This window comes from Ascaphus truei, chromosome 13 (genome assembly GCF_040206685.1).
Source record: "Ascaphus truei isolate aAscTru1 chromosome 13, aAscTru1.hap1, whole genome shotgun sequence".
NCBI lineage: Eukaryota > Metazoa > Chordata > Amphibia > Anura > Ascaphidae > Ascaphus > Ascaphus truei.
This window is the reverse complement of record NC_134495.1, coordinates 38,890,963-38,912,767: the sequence shown is the minus strand read 5'-3', so window position 1 is coordinate 38,912,767 and position 21,805 is coordinate 38,890,963. Positions and strand designations below refer to the sequence as shown.

At 44.4% G+C, this 21,805-nt stretch overlaps 1 protein-coding gene across 1 annotated transcript in view; it reads right to left on the bottom strand.

Annotated features, from left to right (window-relative positions):
- Nucleotides 1-8,135: 8,135 nt before the first annotated feature.
- LOC142464643 (uncharacterized) overlaps nucleotides 8,136-21,805 on the bottom strand; it is a 47,997-nt gene continuing 34,327 nt past the window's right edge. Inside the window, exon 6 of the mRNA XM_075568009.1 lies at nucleotides 8,136-10,632. Coding sequence (XP_075424124.1) covers nucleotides 9,155-10,632 — 1,478 coding nt within the window. The 3' untranslated portion in view covers nucleotides 8,136-9,154. The remainder of the gene's footprint in view (nucleotides 10,633-21,805) is intronic.

Genomic DNA, 21,805 nt, shown 5'->3' with positions numbered 1-21,805 from the left:
GGGGAACAGTGAGGAGGTGCCATATCTTGTGTTATATGTTGTACACTGTGTGTTCAATATCTTTAGTCCCAGGAACTCGCAATTACCATCGAGTTCCCACTGTATCACAGTACCCCGCAGAATACTGTAATCCAGGTCAAATCAATCCCGCCGCTTGCCACCAGTTTTATTAATAAGCCTGTGACGGGAGCTTTGTGACAGGCTATTAATAATACACCAAAATATATATAACTGGGTTGAACTGGGACGAGACTTAGATATGATAAAATATAATTTATTCCTTGATAAAGGTGAACACACAAGATATACAAATAACAGGCAAAATATAGACACTTACTTAAAGATTATGACAAGAAGGCCATCAGGATACAGGATGGGCCATTTCTTCCATATTTCAGTTGACATCACAGCAAGACTTGCAGCTCATGAAGACACATGAAGGACTTTGCATGAAGACATGCAGACATGAAGACATGAGGAATTTTGCATGAAGACAATGAGTAAGGGAGGACTCTGGCTTATATACCATTTTAACCCTTCTCTTACAATCAAGATGCCGCGCTGTCTAGGAAAAATCCTTTTGAAGCTTTTTGAAGCAGATTTTGGGCTTCCATTGTTTAGTATCACACTTAAACTAGTCAGTTCCTGGGCCCAGCATAAACAATTAGGCAATTTAGCCTTTGATCACCAGGCTATGTAAATTCTAGCAGGATGTCCTTCCTGCTCATTAACATAACAGAGGAGTCTGAAGTTTCCAGAACAGAACCAAAATTCCATATACACTGTAAATAACTTCATAACTTCAGTTCAGTAATACTTACTGGCACGCGAAACATATTAATACATTCCGTCACGCATGACGCTCCCAATGAGACTAAATATTACCGTGTAATACTAAAATTAAGAGAGATATTAATATCTGCCTCTTAGTATCTGTTAAACCTCAGGTGTCTGTATTCGTTAGTTGGGGCTTGGTCCCACAAATACACATATGTAACTCTTAGCATGTTCAGCCAAGGACATCTCATAATATTCTTATATTTAATAAGGTCACTCATTCTGATCTCCTAAATCAGAGGCGTTTGGAAGTGTGAGTTATAACGCTCACAACCCACTCCAGCTTCCTGACCATTTGGTCGCTCTCCTGACCATTTGCATTTAGTAGGCAGGCATCTTTGAGGGTAATTTAAACAAGGGGCTAGAATCACTGTTTTAACATTAACCCTTTCCCTCCCGCAGCAACCCTAGTGTATGTGTGGGTGCAAACACTAGGGTAACACAATACAGTTACACAGGGGACTAAGCATTTGAATTTTGAAGCGAGGTAAAAACACATTACTGGACCTCAGTCCAGTTAACCCCTTGCTTTCCAGGTGAGGGTAGAGGGTGGCAAATTGGGGTGTAACCCCTTTAATCCCGGGCCAAATCCTCTTGATCGTCACAATTATTTTTTGATTTTAGCAGTTATGCGCTACCATTATTTGCCTTAGATATTTGGTTTGTTCGCACTAGTTAGCCCTCTGTATATAACTATTGTTTCAACCATGAGTACATATTAAGGGGCCTTTGGTGACCTCGGTCACTTTTTCTTCTGCGCTCTTATATATATTTTCCCCTGTGCACCTGGCTGTGTTCATTCAGATGGTATTGAGCGATTTATTCACCAGTGATTAACTGGGATTATTAGTGTCTTGTTTAACAGGTAACATTTCATAGGAGACATTTCCCACAAGATCAGAATAACATCATTTAAATGATTAATGTCCCTGAGGTGACACGTGTGTAGAAGTGTCCTTATGTGTCACTGTGTGTCTCTTTCAGGGGTTCAGTCTGAAGTCTGTGAGTAAGATCATAGTAACACAGCTGGATCTCTGTAACATTTCCCTCTGTTTGCAGGTGTCACCTCCCAAATCTCCCTGGTGGAGTCTGGTCCTGGGGTTGTGAAGCCAGCAGAGACTCTGACACTGACCTGTAAAGTGACTGGTGCCTCCCTCACTGACAGCGCTAAGCTATGGTCAGTGCAATGGTTCTCGCAGCCGGCAGGGAGAGGGCTGCAGTGGTTGGGAGGAATATGGTAATGTGTGATCATCCCCAGCAGACGGAATGATCCGACACAAGGCGACATCCTGTGTCCCGTGTACATCATATCCTTCACAGACAGGAAGGAAACAAGTGCTGAATCATTCAGCTGACTGTGTGAGCCGAGCTGCTGTCTCCAGACTGCGGTATAAAAATAACACAACACAGACAGAAAGGAAACAAGTGCCGAATCATATAGCATGTGGCAAAGATGGAGGTTCCGATTAAAGCAAGGATGGCATTGTTGTGTTGCATGTACAATGTTTACTTTAAATATGCTCTTATGTCTAGAAGACAGATGAAGCGCCATCCTATTAATAGAAACCACGCAAAAATGGGAGAATATGAGACATGTGAAATTGCGTCAGCATGAACGCAATTTTTTAAAATATATTCGAATGACACCAGCAACATTTGATTATATGTTGTCAAAAATAAAGGACAAAATTAACCCTATCCAGACGAATGTTGAAAAAACAATTCTCGCAGAAGAATTCTAACTCACATCCGTCGCTGCCTCTCCTCTCCACTGCGTGTGTGTATCAGTGTGTGTGTTTGTGTATCAGTGTGTGTGTGTGTATCAGTGTGTGTGTGTGTGTATCAGTGTGTGTGTGTATCAGTGTGTGTGTGTGTATCAGTGACTGTGTGTGTGTGTGTGTATCAGTGACTGTGTGTGTGTGTGTGTGTGTATTAGTGACTGTGTGTGTGTTTGTATCAGTGACTGTGTGTGTATATGTGTGTGTGTGTATCTGTGTGTGTGTGCATATCTGTGTGTGCATGTGTGTATCAGTGACTGTGTGTGTGTATCAGTGACTCTGGCTGTGTGTGTGTGTGTGGCTGAGTTCGTGTGTGTGTCTGAGAGAGTGTCTGAGAGAGTGTGAGCGTGAGAGAGAAAGTGTGTCAGAGAGAAAGTGTGTCTGAGAGAGAGAGTGTGTCTGAGAGAGTGAGAGAGATGTTATTAACCCCTTGCGTCCTGGAACCGCTCCACTGTACTTGAACGAAATCCTGCGTAAAGCATAGTCACATCATGAATCACATCTGGATCACACTGGGGATAATCCGGCGGCACAGTTATAGGGTTCACAAGCCTATCCTTAACATGTACACCCAATCCAACATTTAACCCACCAATCACTGATTTGTCCATAGTTTGCAAAACGGGCAAAAAAGGCTTTCCGGTCTGCAAAGCGCATGTGCTCACTTGACACCCATGCGGTTTAGCATACCTGGAATACACTCCTTCCCTGGCGACCCTGGGTCTGGAGTTTTGCTCCAAGGTGCGAATCGCTCATGCGGGGTGCCGGGATCTAGCACTCAGCAACATCCCAGCCATTTTCACACCTTGGATCTGAGGCTTTTCATCCCTGCATTTTCCCTTGAATTAGAGGCTCCCACTTAGCGGGACCTCTTTGAAATGCAGGAAGGAAAATACCCTCAGCTCATGCACCCTTAGCATATTTACATGCCAAAGGATTTCTTCCTGGGCTTACAGAAAACCGTTCCTGCCTGTACATTTTAAATTCACAGTATTACACACTTTATTAAAACATCATGTTCTGGGTGTACCACAAGTGTAATTTGTATGCGAGTGTTTTATTTATTTACACTTGCACACCAAAAATCAGAGTGCTGGCTGTCTCCGTTCGCGAGTTATCCCGCTTCATTGAAAAGGCTTTCTTGAGTGAACTCCAGTTCACCCAGTTCCCACGTCAATTGACCTACTTCTCACGGCCATTGACTTTCCGCCTTTCAAGTTCTGCGAGTGAACACGATACGGATACATTGTATCGGTAAAGCACTTCAAGTCTAACCGCAAGCCACTTATTTGATTTGCGGTTACGGAGTCAAGAGCTTGAAATCGATACCCATACTATACAGCAGACCTCCCATACTCAGAACTGGCTTTGGTGCTCACTACGCCATCTTGTGCCTGAATATCAGATAGCACAGTTTACATGTATTGCTATTACAATAGCCTGCAAACTGGGGTTAAGAAGGCTGGGACAGAGCAAATACAGCAGTGCAGTGCAAATACTTTTAACCCCTTCCTTCCCAATACAAGTTGGGGTTAATCAGCCGGGTATAATACCTTTATTTAGGCCTGATTAACCCTCTCATCGCCACAAGTGCACTTAAAAGGGGTACTTTAGTGGAGGGATAGCACAATCGTTGTGCAACACTCACCACTCTTTTTTTGTTTACAAGTTATATATTTACCCTTGTGCACCTCTATTCTTTGGTAATAGGCAGAGTGGGGTGTGTATATCTACACTCATCTGGGATGGGCAGAGAGAGAGAGAGACAGGCTGGGATGGGCAGAGAGAGAGATAGGCTGGGGTGGGGAGAGCAGAGGAAGAGAGGCTGGGGTGGAGAGATCAGATAGACAGGCTGGAGTACGAAGAGAGCAGAGAGAGACAGGCTGGAGTGGGGAGAGAGCAGAGAGACATGCTGGGGAGAGAGCAGAGACAGGCTGAAGTGGGGTAAGCAGAGAGAGACAGGCTGGAGTAGGGAGAGCAGAGAGTGACGGACTGGGGTGGGGAGAGAGGCTGGGGTGGGGAGAGATCGGACAGACAGGCTGGGGTGGGGAGAGAACAGAGAGAGACTGGCTGGTGTGGAGAGAGCAGAGCGATAGAGACAGACTGGAGTGGGGAGAGATGAGAAGAGAGGCTGGAGTGGGGAGAAAACAGAAAGAGACAGGCTGGAGTGGGGAGACAACAGAAAGAGAGACAGGTTGGAGTTGGGAGAGAGCAGAAAGAGAGACAGGCTGGGGAAAGAGCAGAGAGAGAGGCTGTAGTGGGGTGAACAGAGAGAGAGAGAGAGGCTGGGGTGGGGAGAGAGAAGCTGGAGTGGGGAGAGAGAGGCTGGGGTGGGGAGAGAGCAGAGAGAGAGGCTGGGGTGGGGAGAGAGCAGAGAGAGATGCTGGGGTGGGGAGAGAGAGAGGCTGGGGCGGGGAGACAGCAGAGACAGCAGGGGTGGGGAGAGAGGCTAGAGAGAGAAACAGGTTAGGGTGGACAGAGCAGAGAAAGAGACAGACTGGGGTGGTGAGAGCAGAGAAAGAGACAAGCTGGTGTGGGGAGAGAGCAGAGAGACAGGTTGTGGTGGGGAGAGAGATTGGCTGGGGGGTAGAGGAGAGACAGGCTGGGGAGAGGAGAGACAGGCTTGGGGGGGGGGAAGAGGAGAGAGACAGGCTTGGGGGGGGGGGGGGGAAGAGGAGAGAGACAGGCTGGGGATGGAGGACAGAGACAGGCTGGGTGTGGGAGAGAGGAGAGAGAGACATGCGAGAGAGGAGGGGGGGGGGAGAGACACCTAAAGGAGGGACACAAAAGAGGAAGGAAAAAGATGGAATGACAAATGGGTGAGAGAGACACTGGGGAGGGAGGGAGAGACATGAGGGGGCAAAGTAGACTGTATGTGATTATGTTGTAACATTTGCAGGGGCCCCATTCTTCCAGTCTGTCCTGGGCCCCAAAAATTCTGTTGGTGGCCCTGGCTCCACCCAACGTGTTTTACAACTTCTGGTTGCCTCCTCACGGTTATTGGGCTTAATGAGCTACTGCACCCTCTTAAACACCTGCCATTATTAATTACTTTAACCACTTCACTCCTCATTAATATATGCAGATTAGTGATGTGCCGAGTTCCCGACCATTACCCAGACCCGGCAACTGAGAAGTGGGCCCGGCGCCGGGTAATATCAGGGTAGCCGAAAATAATCACATCACTTACCTGTGGCAGCATCAGAAGTGTGTCTTCAGCCGGCGTGGGACAGCAGGAATCCATTCCACAGTACCGCAGCAGGTAAGCAGTGTGTGTGAGAGCCGCCGGGGAACCACGTGACCAGAGCAGAAGACGGAGCATTTCTATTAGACAGCCATCTTTCCCATAGGAACACTCAGTCTCCTGCTCCGGTCACGTGGTTCCCTGGCAGCTCTCACACACACACTGTTTACCTGCTTCGGTGCTGTGGAATGGATTCTGACTGTAACAAAATTGAGAGTAATCAGCGCATTAATCGGTTGGTTACCCCTATTTCGTATTGGGAATGAAGGGGTTAATTTTATATGCCCTGTACATGTATTATTTTTCCCTCTGTCCCTTGTTGTCCCCATTTTGCAGAATTATATCTGTCTGCAGTAGTGGATTCAATAGTATACTGACATTACTGGTTTTGGACACGAGGCCGCCGCAAGCGCTAAACCACGAGTTAATTGGATAAGCGTGGCGCAGTCTCTTTGTTCCATTGCCAAGTATAGGTATCCATTACTGAGACTGGAAGCCGTAACCGCAGAGTCAATTGAATCAAAGGGCTGCGGTTTTCATCTCAAGTGATTCTCGGATACAATGTATCTCCGTCCCGGTTAATAGCGTAACTTGAATGGCGGCAGACAATTGGCATGGGAACTCGATCAATTGGCGTGAGAACTCCGTAACCGCAAGACAATTGACGTGAGAAGCCCATAGCCCAGCATTGCCAGTTCAAGGAGAAGCTATAACTTGGGAACGGAAAGGGCTAGCAACCTGAAATTTGGTGTGCAGCCCCAGAGTAACACCAAGCAGACACATATTAAAATTATAACTTTGACATAAGCAGAACATATATTTTTAACAAAGTGTATTTTTTGGTTGCAGATTTAAAAGGACAGGCAGGATGCGTTTTTTCTATTTGTCTTTGAAATGCAACTAGTGACCAAATGTTTCCATACATGAGCTGGAGGTCACTTCCTACTTAAACTTCACAGACCCCCCCCCGTTGAGGCGACGCCTATGGGTCTGGGGAAGCTTTGCAGTTGAAAGACCCCAGAGCCGCAAGTGTGAAGCAGCCAGGATGGTTGCTCAATGAGAGATCCTGGGCTAGTTCACACCTTGTGGGCAAACCCTAGCCTGGACGATGCCAGGTAAAAAGGGGAGTGCACCTATGCTAAGTAGCCAAGTTGGCCATGTGGCACAGATGCTGTGCTAACAGGAAATCCCTATAGTGCCCACTCTGCAAACTGTGGGCAAATTCGGGGATTGGTGAATGGGAGAATTCCCACAAGAGCGATTGGGTGGGTATGTTGGAGATAGGTTCTCAGACCCTATATACATGCTCCCTGAGCTCTCCCCGTTGTCTTTCATTTTTCATTCTACAATGTGAGCGGACTTCCATCACGCTTCTAACAGCGGATAAGAGCAGGAGCAACGAATCCAGAATGCAACAAAATATTTACATCGGAACCAAGTACAGAACTCTGCTCCAGGATTTCGTTAGTGCTGGGGGTTAGGACCAGAACGAACTTTGTGTTATTCAAGGACATATTGGATTGGCAAAGGCCGCCCCTCGCAACAGGACTGCGCTTTAACGGACAATATTCCGGCACATTGTTTTATCTCTGGACATTCTATCCCGTTCTCTTCATCAGTAATTGTTTTTATTAAGTGTATTCTAAGGTTGTTGTGTGTCTATCTATCAAGGAAATAAATGTCAATTTATTTTGCTCAAATTGTGTGCTCAATCTCGTTCCCCAAAATATAAAATTGTTTATAAGTTCCGTCCATCGTGACACTGACACATGGAGCTACAGTATGTTCTATTAACACTGGGGTACAGTACGTCCCAACCACTTCTGTAAACCGCAGGCTCTCAGTGGGAGTTAAAAGCCTACTAATATGCCCTGGTGGTTTCTGTGGGTAATGGGTCCTTTGCGATTGCAAGAAGTCTCAAGGCTCCTACACTGCAAAATTAGGCAATAACACACTGCATACAATGTAACAATCCTAGTATAAACTCACTTGCAGGTTGCTACCAATCAGGCTATGAGGGGGAACCCACCTAATACAGGGCACACTAGAACCCACTCTCGATAATCCCTGAATCACACAAGGAGTCAGTCCCACTCGAAAGATCAGCATCTGTCTCTACAATCCTTAAACAGTTATTGGGGATAATGGGACTCAAGCCACCGCCAGTCACATGGTTCACAGTAAGCAAATACCACACAATACAGTATACAACAAAATAAGCAACCACATACGCTAACACTCAGTCACGACAATAGATTTAATAAAGGGAGGTACAGACCACAAAGGGTTAACATACATATTCAACAGCAAGCAGCAGTAATATAAATGGGAGGGTAGTAAAAATTCCTACAATTTACAGTATAAGAGAAATTAATCCGTGGAGCTGGTGGGAGAGGTGCTGAGGTAGGGGGTTACTGCATGGTCCAGTATGTCCAAGAAGAAACAAAACAGCATTGAATGGCTTCCCCAACTAAGTTTGAAAGCAAAACTGCCAGGAAGGGAATTTTAAAGATGTTCTGCCCCATTGTTCCCTATGGGCTTTTCGGGGTAGTTGATAATCTTCAGCTACACATAGGGTTTGCCAGCATACAACATACATTTGAAAAAAAGAGGGAATGCAGGCCGGAAGGAGATGATTTCCTAACAAAGGGTGCCACTTTGTCTGAGATCCACAAAGCATGAAATGCCCCAATCAGTAGAATGGGACATTTCACGAATGGGACATTTGGCTGCGGCCACAGTAGCGCCAGCGGTCCGCTGCTGATACAACTCACTGCTGGGCAGTTTGCTGCTTGATATTTTTCCACGCTTACACCTGCCGAATGTCCCACACACATTGGTCAAGGTCCCCTGTATGCGGACGATCACATGAGCAGTAGTCGTGCAGGACATTCAGGGTCAGAGTGCACAGAGAAATGTCGAGCAGTATCTGTCATGGCCAAACATCCTAGCCCATCTCAGCAGGTGTCATGCTTCAAATATCAGCGGCACAGTTACAGGACAGAGGAAAAACTGCAGGAGGCTTTTGCTGGATGTGATTAAGGAATGGTATACAGTCTACCACAAAGCTATACGCTATTATAAATAAATTTTTACTTCTATTTCCCTCCAAAATGCAGATTTATTTTAAGGGCCTCTTCAATCACTTAAGGACTTTCAGGTCTTGAACTTTCTAAGAGCAAAAAGTAATGATTCTCACAGTGACATTTTAATACTATTTTTTCTGTGGTTTCTGATGTTTAATAAGCTCTGAAATTTCAGTAAAAGATTTCCCACATTAGGAGCAATTAGTCTCTCATTTGTGAAATTCAAAATTGGAGCTATCGTTAAACCTTTCTCCACATTCAGAGCTAACAAATCGTTTCTCTCTTGTGTGAATTCTCTGATGTTTAGCAAGACTTGAGCTCTGAGAAAACCATTTCCCACATTCAGAGCAACCAAATGGTTTCTCTCCTGTGTGAACTACCTGATGTTTAACAAGATTTGACTTAAAGGAAAACATTTTCCCACATTGAGTACAAACAAATGGTTTCTCTTCTGTGTGAGTTCTCTGATGTTGAGCAAGACTTGACCTCTGAGGAAAACATTTCCCACATTCAGAGCAACCAAATGGTTTCTCTCCTGTGAGAGTTTTCTGATGATTAACAAGATTTGAGCTCTGAGAAAAACATTTCCCACATTCAGAGCAAACAAATGCTTTTACTCCTGTGTGAATTACCTGATGTTTAATCAGATTTGACTTAAAGGAAAACATTTTCCCACATTGAGTGCAAACAAATTGCTTCTCTCCTGTATGAATTACTTGATGTTGAACAAGATTTGAACGGCTGGAAAAGCATTTCCCACATTCAGAGCAAACAAATGCTTTCACACCTGTGTGAATTGCCTGATGTTTAATCAGAGTTGACTTAAAGGAAAACATTTTCCCACATTGAGTGCAAACAAATGGCTTGTCTACTGTATGAATTACTTGATGTTGAACAAGATTTGAACGGTTGGAAAAACATTTCCCACATTCAGAGCAAACAAATGCTTTCACTCCTTTGTGAATTGCCTGATGTGTAGCAAGAGATGAACTGTGGGAAAAACATTTCCCACATTCACAGCAAACAAATGGTTTCTCTCCTGAATGAATTCTTTGATGTGCAACAAGATGAGACTTGGTGAAATAACATTTCCCACATTCAGAGCAAACAAATGACTTCTCTCCTGTGTGAGATTTTTGATGCCTAATAAGTTGTGAGTTCTTGTAAAAACTTTTCTCACATATAGAGCAAGAGAATTGTTTCTCAGAACTGTGAATTCTCTGATGTTTAACAAGAGCCGAGTTACTAGTAAAGCAGTTCTGACATTCAGAGCACTTATGCAGCCTTTCTGTATTGTGTGTTCTTTGGTGAATTGTATAATCTGATTTATTATTTAAGTTATTACCACATTCACTGCACTGATACTTCATTACGGACACGTTTTTGTGAATTTTCTGTGCATTAGTGTTTCCTTTGTCACACTTCTTAATATCAGCAGATGCATGTTCAGTCGAAGTTTGTTCTCTCAGTGTATAAATGTGGGAGGTTGTGGGGTCTTTTTCTTCATGTGTACCTGATTCCTTAGCCATAGTTCTCACAGATTTTCTCTGTCTCTTAGTTGGTTTATTTTGCCTTAAGTAATTTTCTCTTTGATCACTTTTAACAACATTGTTATCTTCCTTTACAAAATCTGGTGAGCAAAGAGGAGTGTGACATCCTGCAGGTGTACGTCTGTTCATGGATGTATCTGTTGGAAAGAAATGCACTGTGTGAAAAGAAGTTAATTAATAGCATAAACATGCATTTTCACATAGTAGATGAGGTTGAAAAAAAGACATCCATCCATCAAGTTCAACCTATTCTAAATTTAGACAACAGATACTTTATCCTATATTTTTACTTACAGTATATTGATAGAGGAAGACAAACAAAAAAATCCCAGTGAAATATCATCTAATTATCTCAAAATGGGACAAATAAATTCCTTCCTGACTCAAAGAACTGTCAATCAGATTACTCCCTGGATCAACATCCATCCCATATTTACTTATTTGGTATATCCCTGTATATCTTTCCTTTCTAAGAAGATGTCAGACCTTTTTTTTTTTTTTTTTTTTCTTTAAAGATATCTGATGTATTTGCCATAAGTGTCTCCATCGGTAATTAATTCCACAATGTAATCTGTGTCGTTTGCACAGCCCTAGGAATGAATAGTTCTTTTGAAAGCCCATTTGTATTGTCCTCAAATATATTTGTATATAGTTATCATATCCCCTCTTATGCCTGGGACTCGGTGCGGCCGGCGGCGCGGGCAGCCACACACGAGTTCCCCACCAGGGGAAAGCAGCGTGAGTGCCTGCCTCTGTGTGTGTGTATGTGTGTGCCCGAGTGCCTGCCTCTGTGTGTGTGTGTGTATGTGTATGCGTGCGTGCGTGTGTGAGAGTGCCTGCGTGTGTGTGTATGTGTGTGTCTGTGTGTCTGCGTGTGTGTATGAGTGCCAGCCCGAGCCCGTAGAGGGAGGGAGGGGGGGAGAGTAGCGGGTCCCTCCGCTCAAGCCACGCCCCCCCTCCTGCTCAAACCTCCCACTCCCGCCCACCTCCCGCTCCCTACAGACCACATATCGCGGTCTGTGTCTGTCAGCGCCCCGCCTTTCTGCAGTGCGGGAGCGCTGACGGAGGGAGCGGGGCCTTAGCCTTAGACACCTCTTTTCGAATGTAAACAAATCTAATTTAGCTAGCCTCTCCTCAAAAATCTCCTTTATTAATTTGTTGGCTCTTTTTTCCAGTTCCGTAATGTCTTTTCCATGGAGTGGTGCCCAAAATTATACTCCATGTTCATGCTTTGGTCTTACCAAAGCTTTATAAAGAGGCATCATTATGTTTACTTCCCTTCCTGTTTAATGGAAGATAAGATCTTGTTTGCCTTTGCAGCTACTGCATGACTTTGGGCACTATTGCTAAGCCTGCTGTCTACAATCACTCCTAAATCCTTCTCCATCAAGGATTCCCCCAATTTATCACCATTTAATTTGTAAATTGCCTTTTTATTCTTGTTTCCCAAATGCGTAACCTTACATTTATCTGTATTAAACCTCATCTGTCATTAACCTGCTCAAGTTTCCAGTCTATCCAAGTCATTCTGGAGAAAAATTACAGCCTGCTCTGATTTAAACATAATGTAACATTACTAGTTGAACATTTCAATTAGTATAAAACACGTCCCAAACTTGTCCAAAGGTTGTTCCTTTCTGGAGTAAAATCAAGAGAGAGATTACTGGGGTATATGGTGTAGCTATACCAATGGACTCTGTAACATTGATTCTGGGGAAACCTGTGCTCAATGTGTCATATGATACAAATAAATCAATTGCACATCTGTTGACAGCAGCTAGATGTACAATAGCACTTCAATGGAAGCAAACAAATATACCATCCTATCAAGTTTTTCAGGAAAAGGTGCAACATGTTTTAGAAATGGAAAACTGACGGCATTTATGAATAACACTATGGAGAGATTTGAACAAATATGGAATCCCTGGTTGAATGGGTTTCCAGAAGATATAGCATCAATACAAGATTTACAAATTGAAACAAATTGGAAGATACTAAAATTAATCATTAAAAATGTGTTTGTTTAATGGATAAATTGTTCAAACATGGTAAACCAAACTTTACCAAAAAAACCCCAAAAAATTAAGAAAATTATTAAGGTTATTACCACTAGTATCTCTTGCCTCCTCCCCCCTTCCTCATCTCCTACCCATATCTCTCTTTTTTACCTTACTATTAGTATTGTTAAAGTTACTATTTTGTCAAGTATGTTGTTGATTTGATTATGTTGGGGGTTTTTTTCCGTACCCCCCCACCATTTCCCCTTTTTTCTTTTGTACCACCTCCCTATTTTTATGTTATTCAAAAAACAAATAAAAATTGTTTGAGAAAAAAAAACACGTCCCAAATTGCATTTGGTCTATACTGTAAGCTAAATAAGTACTTTGGCAAAATTGAAAGCAACTAAGGGGTTACTTGACTTTATTTATTTTTATAATTCAACATTTTATTGATTTTTTGGCACAACATACAAAAATTCCATATCACAATATTTATGTATGCTTTTTTCAACATCTTCACTTAAGAAAAGGAAAAATACCTAACTGTTTGGAATATGTATAGTATTGACGAAAAAATATTTCTAAAATGAAGATACTGCTGATATATTACTGAAATGGACTGGGGGGGTCTCTGGAGAAGGATTGAAAGTGATGTTCCATTTACATTTTGTAAAGTCAGTTATGTCTAGTATCCATATGGAGGGAATATTGAGGTAAATGACCCCCTCAATTGACCAGTGCTGCAGTGTATATCAGTCCACATACAGTAAATAATGTAAAAGCTGCTTATCCGGATGGAGACAGGAGTAAAGGAGCTGAGTAATGAATGACCCCTAATAGGGATATGGTCTGGCGGCGACTGTGAAGGGTTGTCTGGAGGAAGTCCTAGGACCCACCCAGACCCCATACATAAGTCCCGCTTCTATGTATCAACCATATCGCCTGGGGAAGCTCCAACAATAAATGAATTACTCACTGTGTCTTAAATTCTTCCAGTCTTTCTTATTCTTTGTCTTTGCTTGGCGTGCTCCAGCTGATGCGAAGGTACAGGAGGGATGTCCTCACCGGGGAGGAGAGAGAAACAGCGGGCACAACCGTGCAGCAATAAAGCGAAGGCTGGACTGTGCTGTAAGGTACTTTATTTATGCATGTATTAAAAAAGAGAGAGGGGATAACACCCCCCGCAACTCTTACGCGTTTCACCCACTTGGGTCTTTCTCAAAGAGTTAAAATTACTTGCTGCCACACTTCCTGATATACCGACTAAAACCCGGAAGTGACGTCACTCAACCAGTGCTTGTAGGATCTCCCAAGAATTGTATGGAGGGAGCCTACACACCCGGTGAGTGACGCCACCTTCATGATAAGTCAGTTATAGAACTGCGGGCATTAATGGCAATTGATTTGCCAATGAAACAACAATTTAAAAACACTTATACATTTCTCTTAATACTTATTCACATAAACCTTTAAGGGAGGTGAGTTGGTAATAATGTATGATAAACGAACATGATAAACCTCAACCTTATTGGATTAGAAAGAATGAATAAAAATGAAACATTGCACAAAAAATGCAACTATGAATAAAATCAAGTAATAACGGGGGAATGGAATATATGAGGAATATATGTACTTTTGTTCATTTTGATAACTACGTGTCATATGTAGTATATTCATATGAAATGTTATTCAAACTATTAATCAGTTACAAAATGTAATACATACGACACAAGTGTTATAAAAGTAACTAAACAACATATGTATGTGCAGTGTTCGACAATCCTATACATTTACACGCCCGGGGCGTGTGAATTTAACCCCCGGGCGAGTAAATATTGGCCCAAGCAGCACACGTGTTTGTTTTTTTAAATTTCCCTGCTCGCGCTGAAATTTTCCCTGCTCGCGCTGCCTGAAACAAAAACAAAAAAAACTCCCCCTATTTGACTGCTGAATGGCGCGCGCTCCCAGGCTTTGTGGGCGCGCGGCCAGGCTCTATATGAGCCGTCCCCCAACGAATGGCCATTTTTTCAGGCCGGAGATCTGTTGGAGAGTACGAGAGTAAGTACTCTCCAATCCTCCATCCCCTCTGCTCCTTCCCTGCCTCCTGCAGTTCCCCCTTACTCCCCCCCACCCCCGATACCCGCGCGTGGCTGGATATGGTAGCGTGGGTGTTCCCCCTTCTCTCCCCGGCCCCGCTTACCCCGGCTTCCCGCGCAGGGCGGAAGTGTCCCCCTCCTTCTCCCCCCCCCCCGGCTTCCCGCGACACTTACCGCTTGTGGGTGTTCCCCGGCTTCCCGCGATACCCGCGCGGGGCTGGTGATGGTAGTGGGGGTGTTCCCCGCTTACCCCGGCTTCCCGCGATATCCTTGGGGGGCTGGTGATGGTAGTGGGGGTGTTCCCCGCTTACCCCGGCTTCCCGCGCCGCTTCCCCTGATCCCCGCGCGGGGCTGGAGATGGTAGCGGGGGTTTAGCTACTTTGTCTTCGCTTCTCCACTGTCCCGTGGCTGTTGCGCAGGGCGGAAGTTGGTCGCGGTGGGGGGGGGGGGTGAGCGGGGCAGTGGTGGTGGTGCTCGGTCGCGCGGCCTTTCCTCTTCTTCCCCCTGTCGTGTGTGTGTGTATGGGAGAGTGTGTGTGTGTGTGTGTGCATGCATGGGAGAGTGTGTGTGTGTATGGGAGTGTGTGTGTGTGTGCATGCATGGGAGAGTGTGTGTGTGCGCGCGCATGTGTGTGCATGCATGCATACATGGGAGTGTGTGTATGCATGGGAGTGTGTGTGTGTGTGTGTGTGTGTGTGTGTGTGTGTGTGTGTGTGTGTGTGTGTGTGTGTGTGTGTGTGTGTGTGTGTGTGTGTGTGTGTGTGTGTGTGTGTGTGTGTGTGTGTGTGTGTGTGTGTGCATGGGAGAGTGTGTGTGTATGCATGGGAGAGTGTGTGTGCATGCATGGGAGAGTGTGTGTGCATGCATGGGAGAGTGTGTGTGTGCATGCATGGGAAAGTGTGTGTGCATGCATGGGAGTGTGTGTGCATGTGCATGCATGGGAGAGTGTGTGTGCATGCATGGGAGTGTGTGTGTGCATGCATGGGAGTGTGTGTGTGCATGCATGGGAGAGTATTTGTGTGCATGGGTGTGTGTGGGTGGGATACCAGAAGTGTCACATCACCCAACCCCCCAATCGCCACCCCACCCAATCACCCCGTCACCCCACCCAGTCACCCCACCCAGTCACCCCACCCAGTCACCCCAGTCACCCCAGTCACCCCAGTCACCCCGTCACCCCACCCCAGTCACCCCAGTCAGTAACCCAGTCACCCCAGTCAGTCACCCAGTCACCCCAGTCAGTCACCCCACCCCCAGTCAGTCACCCCACCCCCAGTCAGTCACCCCACCCCCAGTCAGTCACCCCACCCCCAGTCACCCCACCCCCAGTCACCCCACCCCCAGTCAGTCACCCCACCCCCAGTCAGTCACCCCACCCCCAGTCAGTCACCCCCCCAGTCAGTCACCCAGCCAGTCAGTCACCCCCACCCAAGTCAGCCAGTCAGTCACCCCCGCCCCAGTCAGTCAGCTAGTCAGTCACCCCTGCCCCAGTCAGTCTCCCCCGCCCCAGTCAGTCTCCCCCGCCCCAGTCAGTCTCCCCCGCCCCAGTCAGTCTCCCCCGCCCCAGTCAGTCTCCCCCGCCCCGTCAGTCTTTCCCGCCCCAGTCAGTCTCCCCCGCCCCAGTCAGTCTCCCCCGCCCCAGTCAGTCTCCCCCGCCCCGTCAGTCTCTCCCGCCCCAGTCAGTCTCCCCCGCCCCAGTCAGTCTCCCCCGCCCCAGTCAGTCTCCCCCGCCCCAGTCAGTCACCCCCGCACCAGTCAGTCACCCCCGCCCCAGTCAGTCTCCCCCGCCCCAGTCAGTCTCCCCCGCCCCAGTCAGTCACCCCCGCACCAGTCAGTCACCCCCGCACCAGTCAGTCACCCACCCTCTCTCTCTCTGTGTATCACCCACCGTTTCTCCCCTCTGTGTCTCTCCACTCTCTCTCACCCCCACACTCTCTCTCTCCCCCCACACTCTCTCTCTCTCCCCCCCACACTATATCTCTCTCTCCCCCCCCACACTATATCTCTCTCTCCCCCACACACACTAGCTCTCTCCCCCCACACACTATCTCTCTCTCCCCCACTCTCTCTCTCCCCCACTCTCTCTCTCCCCCACTCTCTCTCTCCCCCACTCTCTCTCTCCCCCACTCTCTCTCTCCCCACTCTCTCTCTCCCCACTCTCTCTCTCCCTCTCTCTCTCTCTCTCTCCTCTCTCTCTCTCTCTCTCTCTCTCTCCCCACTCTCTCTCTCTCCCCACTCTCTCTCTCTCTCCCCACTCTCTCTCTCCCCACTCTCTCTCTCTCTCTCCCCACTCTCTCTCTCTCTCTCCCCACTCTCTCTCTCTCTCTCCCCACTCTCTCTCTCTCTCTCTCTCTCTCTCTCTCTCTCCCCACTCTCTCTCTCTCTCTCCCCACTCTCTCTCTCTCTCTCCCCACTCTCTCTCTCTCTCCCCACTCTCTCTCTCTCTCCCCACTCTCTCTCTATACTACACCGAAATAACCTACAGAAGTATCCTCACGGGAAACACGGAGCACAGCAAGTGAAAAATGAGGGGGCTAGATACCGATAATTAAAAGTCCTTTAGACCAATGGCGCGAAATCGTCAAAGTACGATCTGATTGGCCCAAGCCCTGGACCAATAGGATCCCTATCCTAGATCGTACTTTGACGATTTCGCGCCATTGGTCTAAAACGTCACTAATCAGCTGGAGGCAGGGGAACTCCTATATCAGCTGCGGCAGCCGCAGTCTGTGAAACATTCTCGTTGACAAAGGGCGACGGCCCGAAACGCGTTCGAGGTTTTTACATATCCCGTGCCATGATGTCTACCATGGATTAAAGGACTTTTAATTATTGGTATCTAGCCCCCTCATTTTTCACTTGCTGTGCTCCGTTTTTCCCGTGAGGATACTTCTGCTGTTCATTTCTACGTGACGCACGCCGTGGGATTCACCCAAACAGGACAACTCTCAACTGTGAGTACCCCAGTCCGTTCACTACGGGCTGGAGGTTATATTTTATTGGTGTCTTTTCTCCAGGGGGACATTATTGATTGTGTCATTGGGAGGTCAGAGATTTTTGACTGACACTCACCCTACTGCACAGGTTCCCCTCACATTAGGAGATATGCTATGAGACACAGACCACACATATGTTTGCAGAGAGTGGTGTTTCCCTGTCTTTCTTATTCAGTGGCTCCATACTAGATTGGTATCTAGGGATTTCCTACAGCTGAGCACGGTGTTCTAGGAACGCTGTTTCCTAGTATCTACCGAAATAACCTATACTGCTTTCTTCCAGATCTGATTCAAGCTTCACACGGAAGACATCGGAACCCCCCCTAACCCAGAAGACAGGTAGGGAACACATTCCCTCCAATGTATAACATTGCGGGAATGAGGGTACCTGGACATTGAGGGACTGCAGATCAGGTAAGATCCCAGGCGGGATTGCTGCTTTAGATATTGTGAAGCGGGACGTCCAGACACTGGTTAAGGGGTTCAGGAAACTAGTCATTCACACCTGGCTTTTATTTCTAGATCCAACATTCACACACACACACACACACACACACACACACACACACACACACACACACACACACACACACACACACGTAACAAGGACTAATTGTAGTATAATGTAATACAATAAATACATTTATGTCAAAAACTAATATGTTCTGACTAGGAATTTATTAAATGTATTTTATTTATATATTTTATTTTAAAGCGGGGTTGGGGGCGGGACTAGGGGCGGGACTAGGGGCGGAGTTGGGGGCAGGACTAGGTGGCGAGTAGATTTTTTGGTTGGGCGAGTAGATTTTTGGGTGATTTGTCGAACACTGTGTATGTGCTTGTAACACTTTTTTGTTACCTAGTTATTTGTGTCTAGATTTTAAAGGGTTATGTGACACACTTTCAATATGTCACAAACCACAGTATTAAAGACAGCTTTTTTTGGTTACAGATTCCCTTGGAATGAAGAGAAGAAGAGGAAAACAAAAGGGAGGGGAGGGGGAAAAGGGGAGGAGAGCAAGAAAGAACAATGATGAATAAACAATAATGTACAACAACATGAATTGGTTCTTCTTTCAAAACACAATACTTGTAACATTTCAATCATTAAATATACACGGAGAGGGCACGTCGCTACACCAAACACACATACACTTTAACAAAAAACAGTCTACCTGGTGCAAGGGAGAAAGCCCAAATCAATACACACAAATAATCCAAGGATTATAAATAGCCCCCTATAATTGCACTCAAGGTAGGTGACAAAAAAATCTATTGTCTACTAATAACTGGCTAGATAGCTGAGTTTACTGAGTACCCTACACAGTGGTTTTGCAGGTTAGATCTTCTACCACATAGTAGTTGCATTGAGCCCACTGCTATCTTCCCTCAATATCCATTTACCATTCACTACAACAGTCTATGCAATAGTGCAGCTCTGTGTATAGCATTTGACTCACTACCAGCGATATGTTTGGAACACTATCTGTTCATATAGTACCATGACCAGACACATTTGGGGATTTTATCTATGCACTGTTGTGCATTTTTATAGTGTTTCGTCGTTTTTTACAGTATAACTATTAAAGTCTTTTTTATTTTTATTTCTGAGTGTGACCTTTTGGCGGTGTATCCTATGCTAGGATTTGGCTACTATCTAGCCAGTTATTAGTAGACAATAGATTTTTTTGTCACCTACCTTGAGTGCAATTATAGGGGGCCATTTATAATCCTTGGATTATTTGTGTGTATTGAACATTTCAATCATTACTGGTTGCATGTAGATGTTCATCAATATTTAGCCATCAAGGTCTCAAGAGTGGAAACCACTATAAAGAGCAACCTGGGTAATGTCTAGATTATGCACATAAATAATCATATATTAATTTTAATATTGGAGAGTGACCCAAATATATGGAGGATAAGATTAATTAATAGAGGCTCTGACAATAGATATCCTTAATAATAAACATAATAGTCTTATACCACAGATATTATTTACAGAGCTAAATAGGATGACGATATGCAAGACAGAGATTACAAGTGGGGAGACATATCAAAGAAAGTGTTTTAACTCCCAGTCAACGTTGATTCCTCCTGGTGACAATGTGTCCATTGTAAATATCCAGAACATTTCCTTTTGATTAAGGATGTTCTGTCGGTCACCGCGTCTGACTGGGGGTGGAATATATTCTATCCCACTAAAAGTGAACATTTCTAATTTGCCCATAGGGCATTCTGAGAAATGTCTCGCCACCGGAAATCTCTGATCCTTATTTTTTATCCTTCTAATATGCTCCAATATACGATTTTTTAATGTGCGTATTGTTCTACCTATACAGCTCTTACCGCAACCACATGTTAAAATATAGACTACGTGGTTGGTGTTACAAGTGATAAAACTCTTAAGTTTTATTTTATCTTTGTTCATTTTTGAATACATTACTATAATGGGTTTTGCATAGGTGCATACCTTGCAAAAACCACATTTAAAGAAACCTATAGGTGAACAAAACCCCTAGTTTTTACTGAGGGTTTTACAAACATGCTTGGTGAAACATAGCCTGACAATGTTTTTGCCTTCTTAAAGACAAATTTGGGTAATTTTTCGATATATGGTTTTAACCTATTGTCTAGACTCAAGATATTCCAATGTCTAGCCACAATGGTACGGATCGAGTTTGCTTGTCTGCTGTGCTGAATGATAAAATATAGTGGTGTCTTGATATTATCTCCTCTAGTTTTATTCCGTTTTTTTTAGCAAATCCGTGCGTGGAGTATGATAAGCATATTCAAAAGCCTTCTGTAGGTCCGATTCAGTGTATCCCCTCTGGCGGAATCTAGAAGCTAATTGTTTAGATTGTTGTAAAAAATGTTCTTTTTCTGAGCATATACGTTGGAGTCTTAAAAATTGTGCTTTTGGGATACCTCTAATTAGTGGTTTCGGATGACCACTATCCGCCTTCAAAAATGTGTTTCTTGAGTTTAATTTCCTGAAAATGTCTGATTGAATACGTTGATTTGAATCAATGTATAATAACAAGTCCAAATATTCAATCTTTTTAGCATCATATGCAAATGTAAAATGTAAATTATAATTGTTGTTATTTAAATAGTCCATAAACTCCGTCAGGGACCTCGTGTCACCTTCCCAAATCATAAACAGGTCATCTATAAATCTACGATAAAAAATAATATTATTACGGAAATTATTTACATGACTAAAAATGTGCAAAAACTCCCAATAGCCCATAAATAAGTTTGCGTATGATGGTGCAAATGAAGTGCCCATTGCGGTGCCGCGTGTTTGTAAATAATAAAGTGAATCAAACAAAAAATAATTATGTGTTAATAAAAATAAAATGGATTCAATAATAAATGTGGATTGTGCACGTGATAATTGTGATTTATTAAGAAAGTGTTGAACTGCAGTGATACCATGTGTGTGATCAATAATTGTGTAAAGGGATGTGACTCAAGGGTAATCCAAAGAAATTTAGGAGACCAAGTAAACTCTAAAAGTGAATTAAGTAAATCAGTAGAGTCCCGGAGGTATGACGGAAGTTTGTGGACTAATGGCTGTAAAAAAATATCAATATATCTGGACAGACCATCTCCCAAAGATCCAATACTCGATTTTATTGGTCAACCAGGAGGGTCAACCAGAGATTTATGGATCTTTGGGAGATGGTGAAAAATGGTGATCACCGGATAATTGACGTAAAGGAAGCTTTTTTTTTTTCACTCAGCACTTGCAGAATTACACCAAAATCTAAGATGTTTTTAATTTGTGCCAGAAACATATCTGTAGGGTCAGATTTCAAAATTGTATATGAACCCCTGTCTTGTAATTGTCTAAGGGCCTCTTTTTTGTATGTAACACTATTTTGGATGACAATGGCACCCCCCTTATCGGCATTTTTTATAATCAAATGTTTATTATTCATCAAACTTTGAATACTGGACCGTTCCTCCTTGGTCAGATTTTTGCCGAGATTGGGGGTGAAATTGTAACCCTTTGCCAACAATAAAAGCTCTCTCTCAACCAACTTTTCAAACGTCGCTACTATATATGTGGGCCCTTCATGTATAATGGATAGAAATTGGATCTATTCTTCAATCCTGGCTCTCTGGAGCCTACCAGAAATGAATAAACGGAATCAACCTCCTCCCCTATAATTTGCTCATCCAATAAGCTATTCATATCTTGTAGGGTAC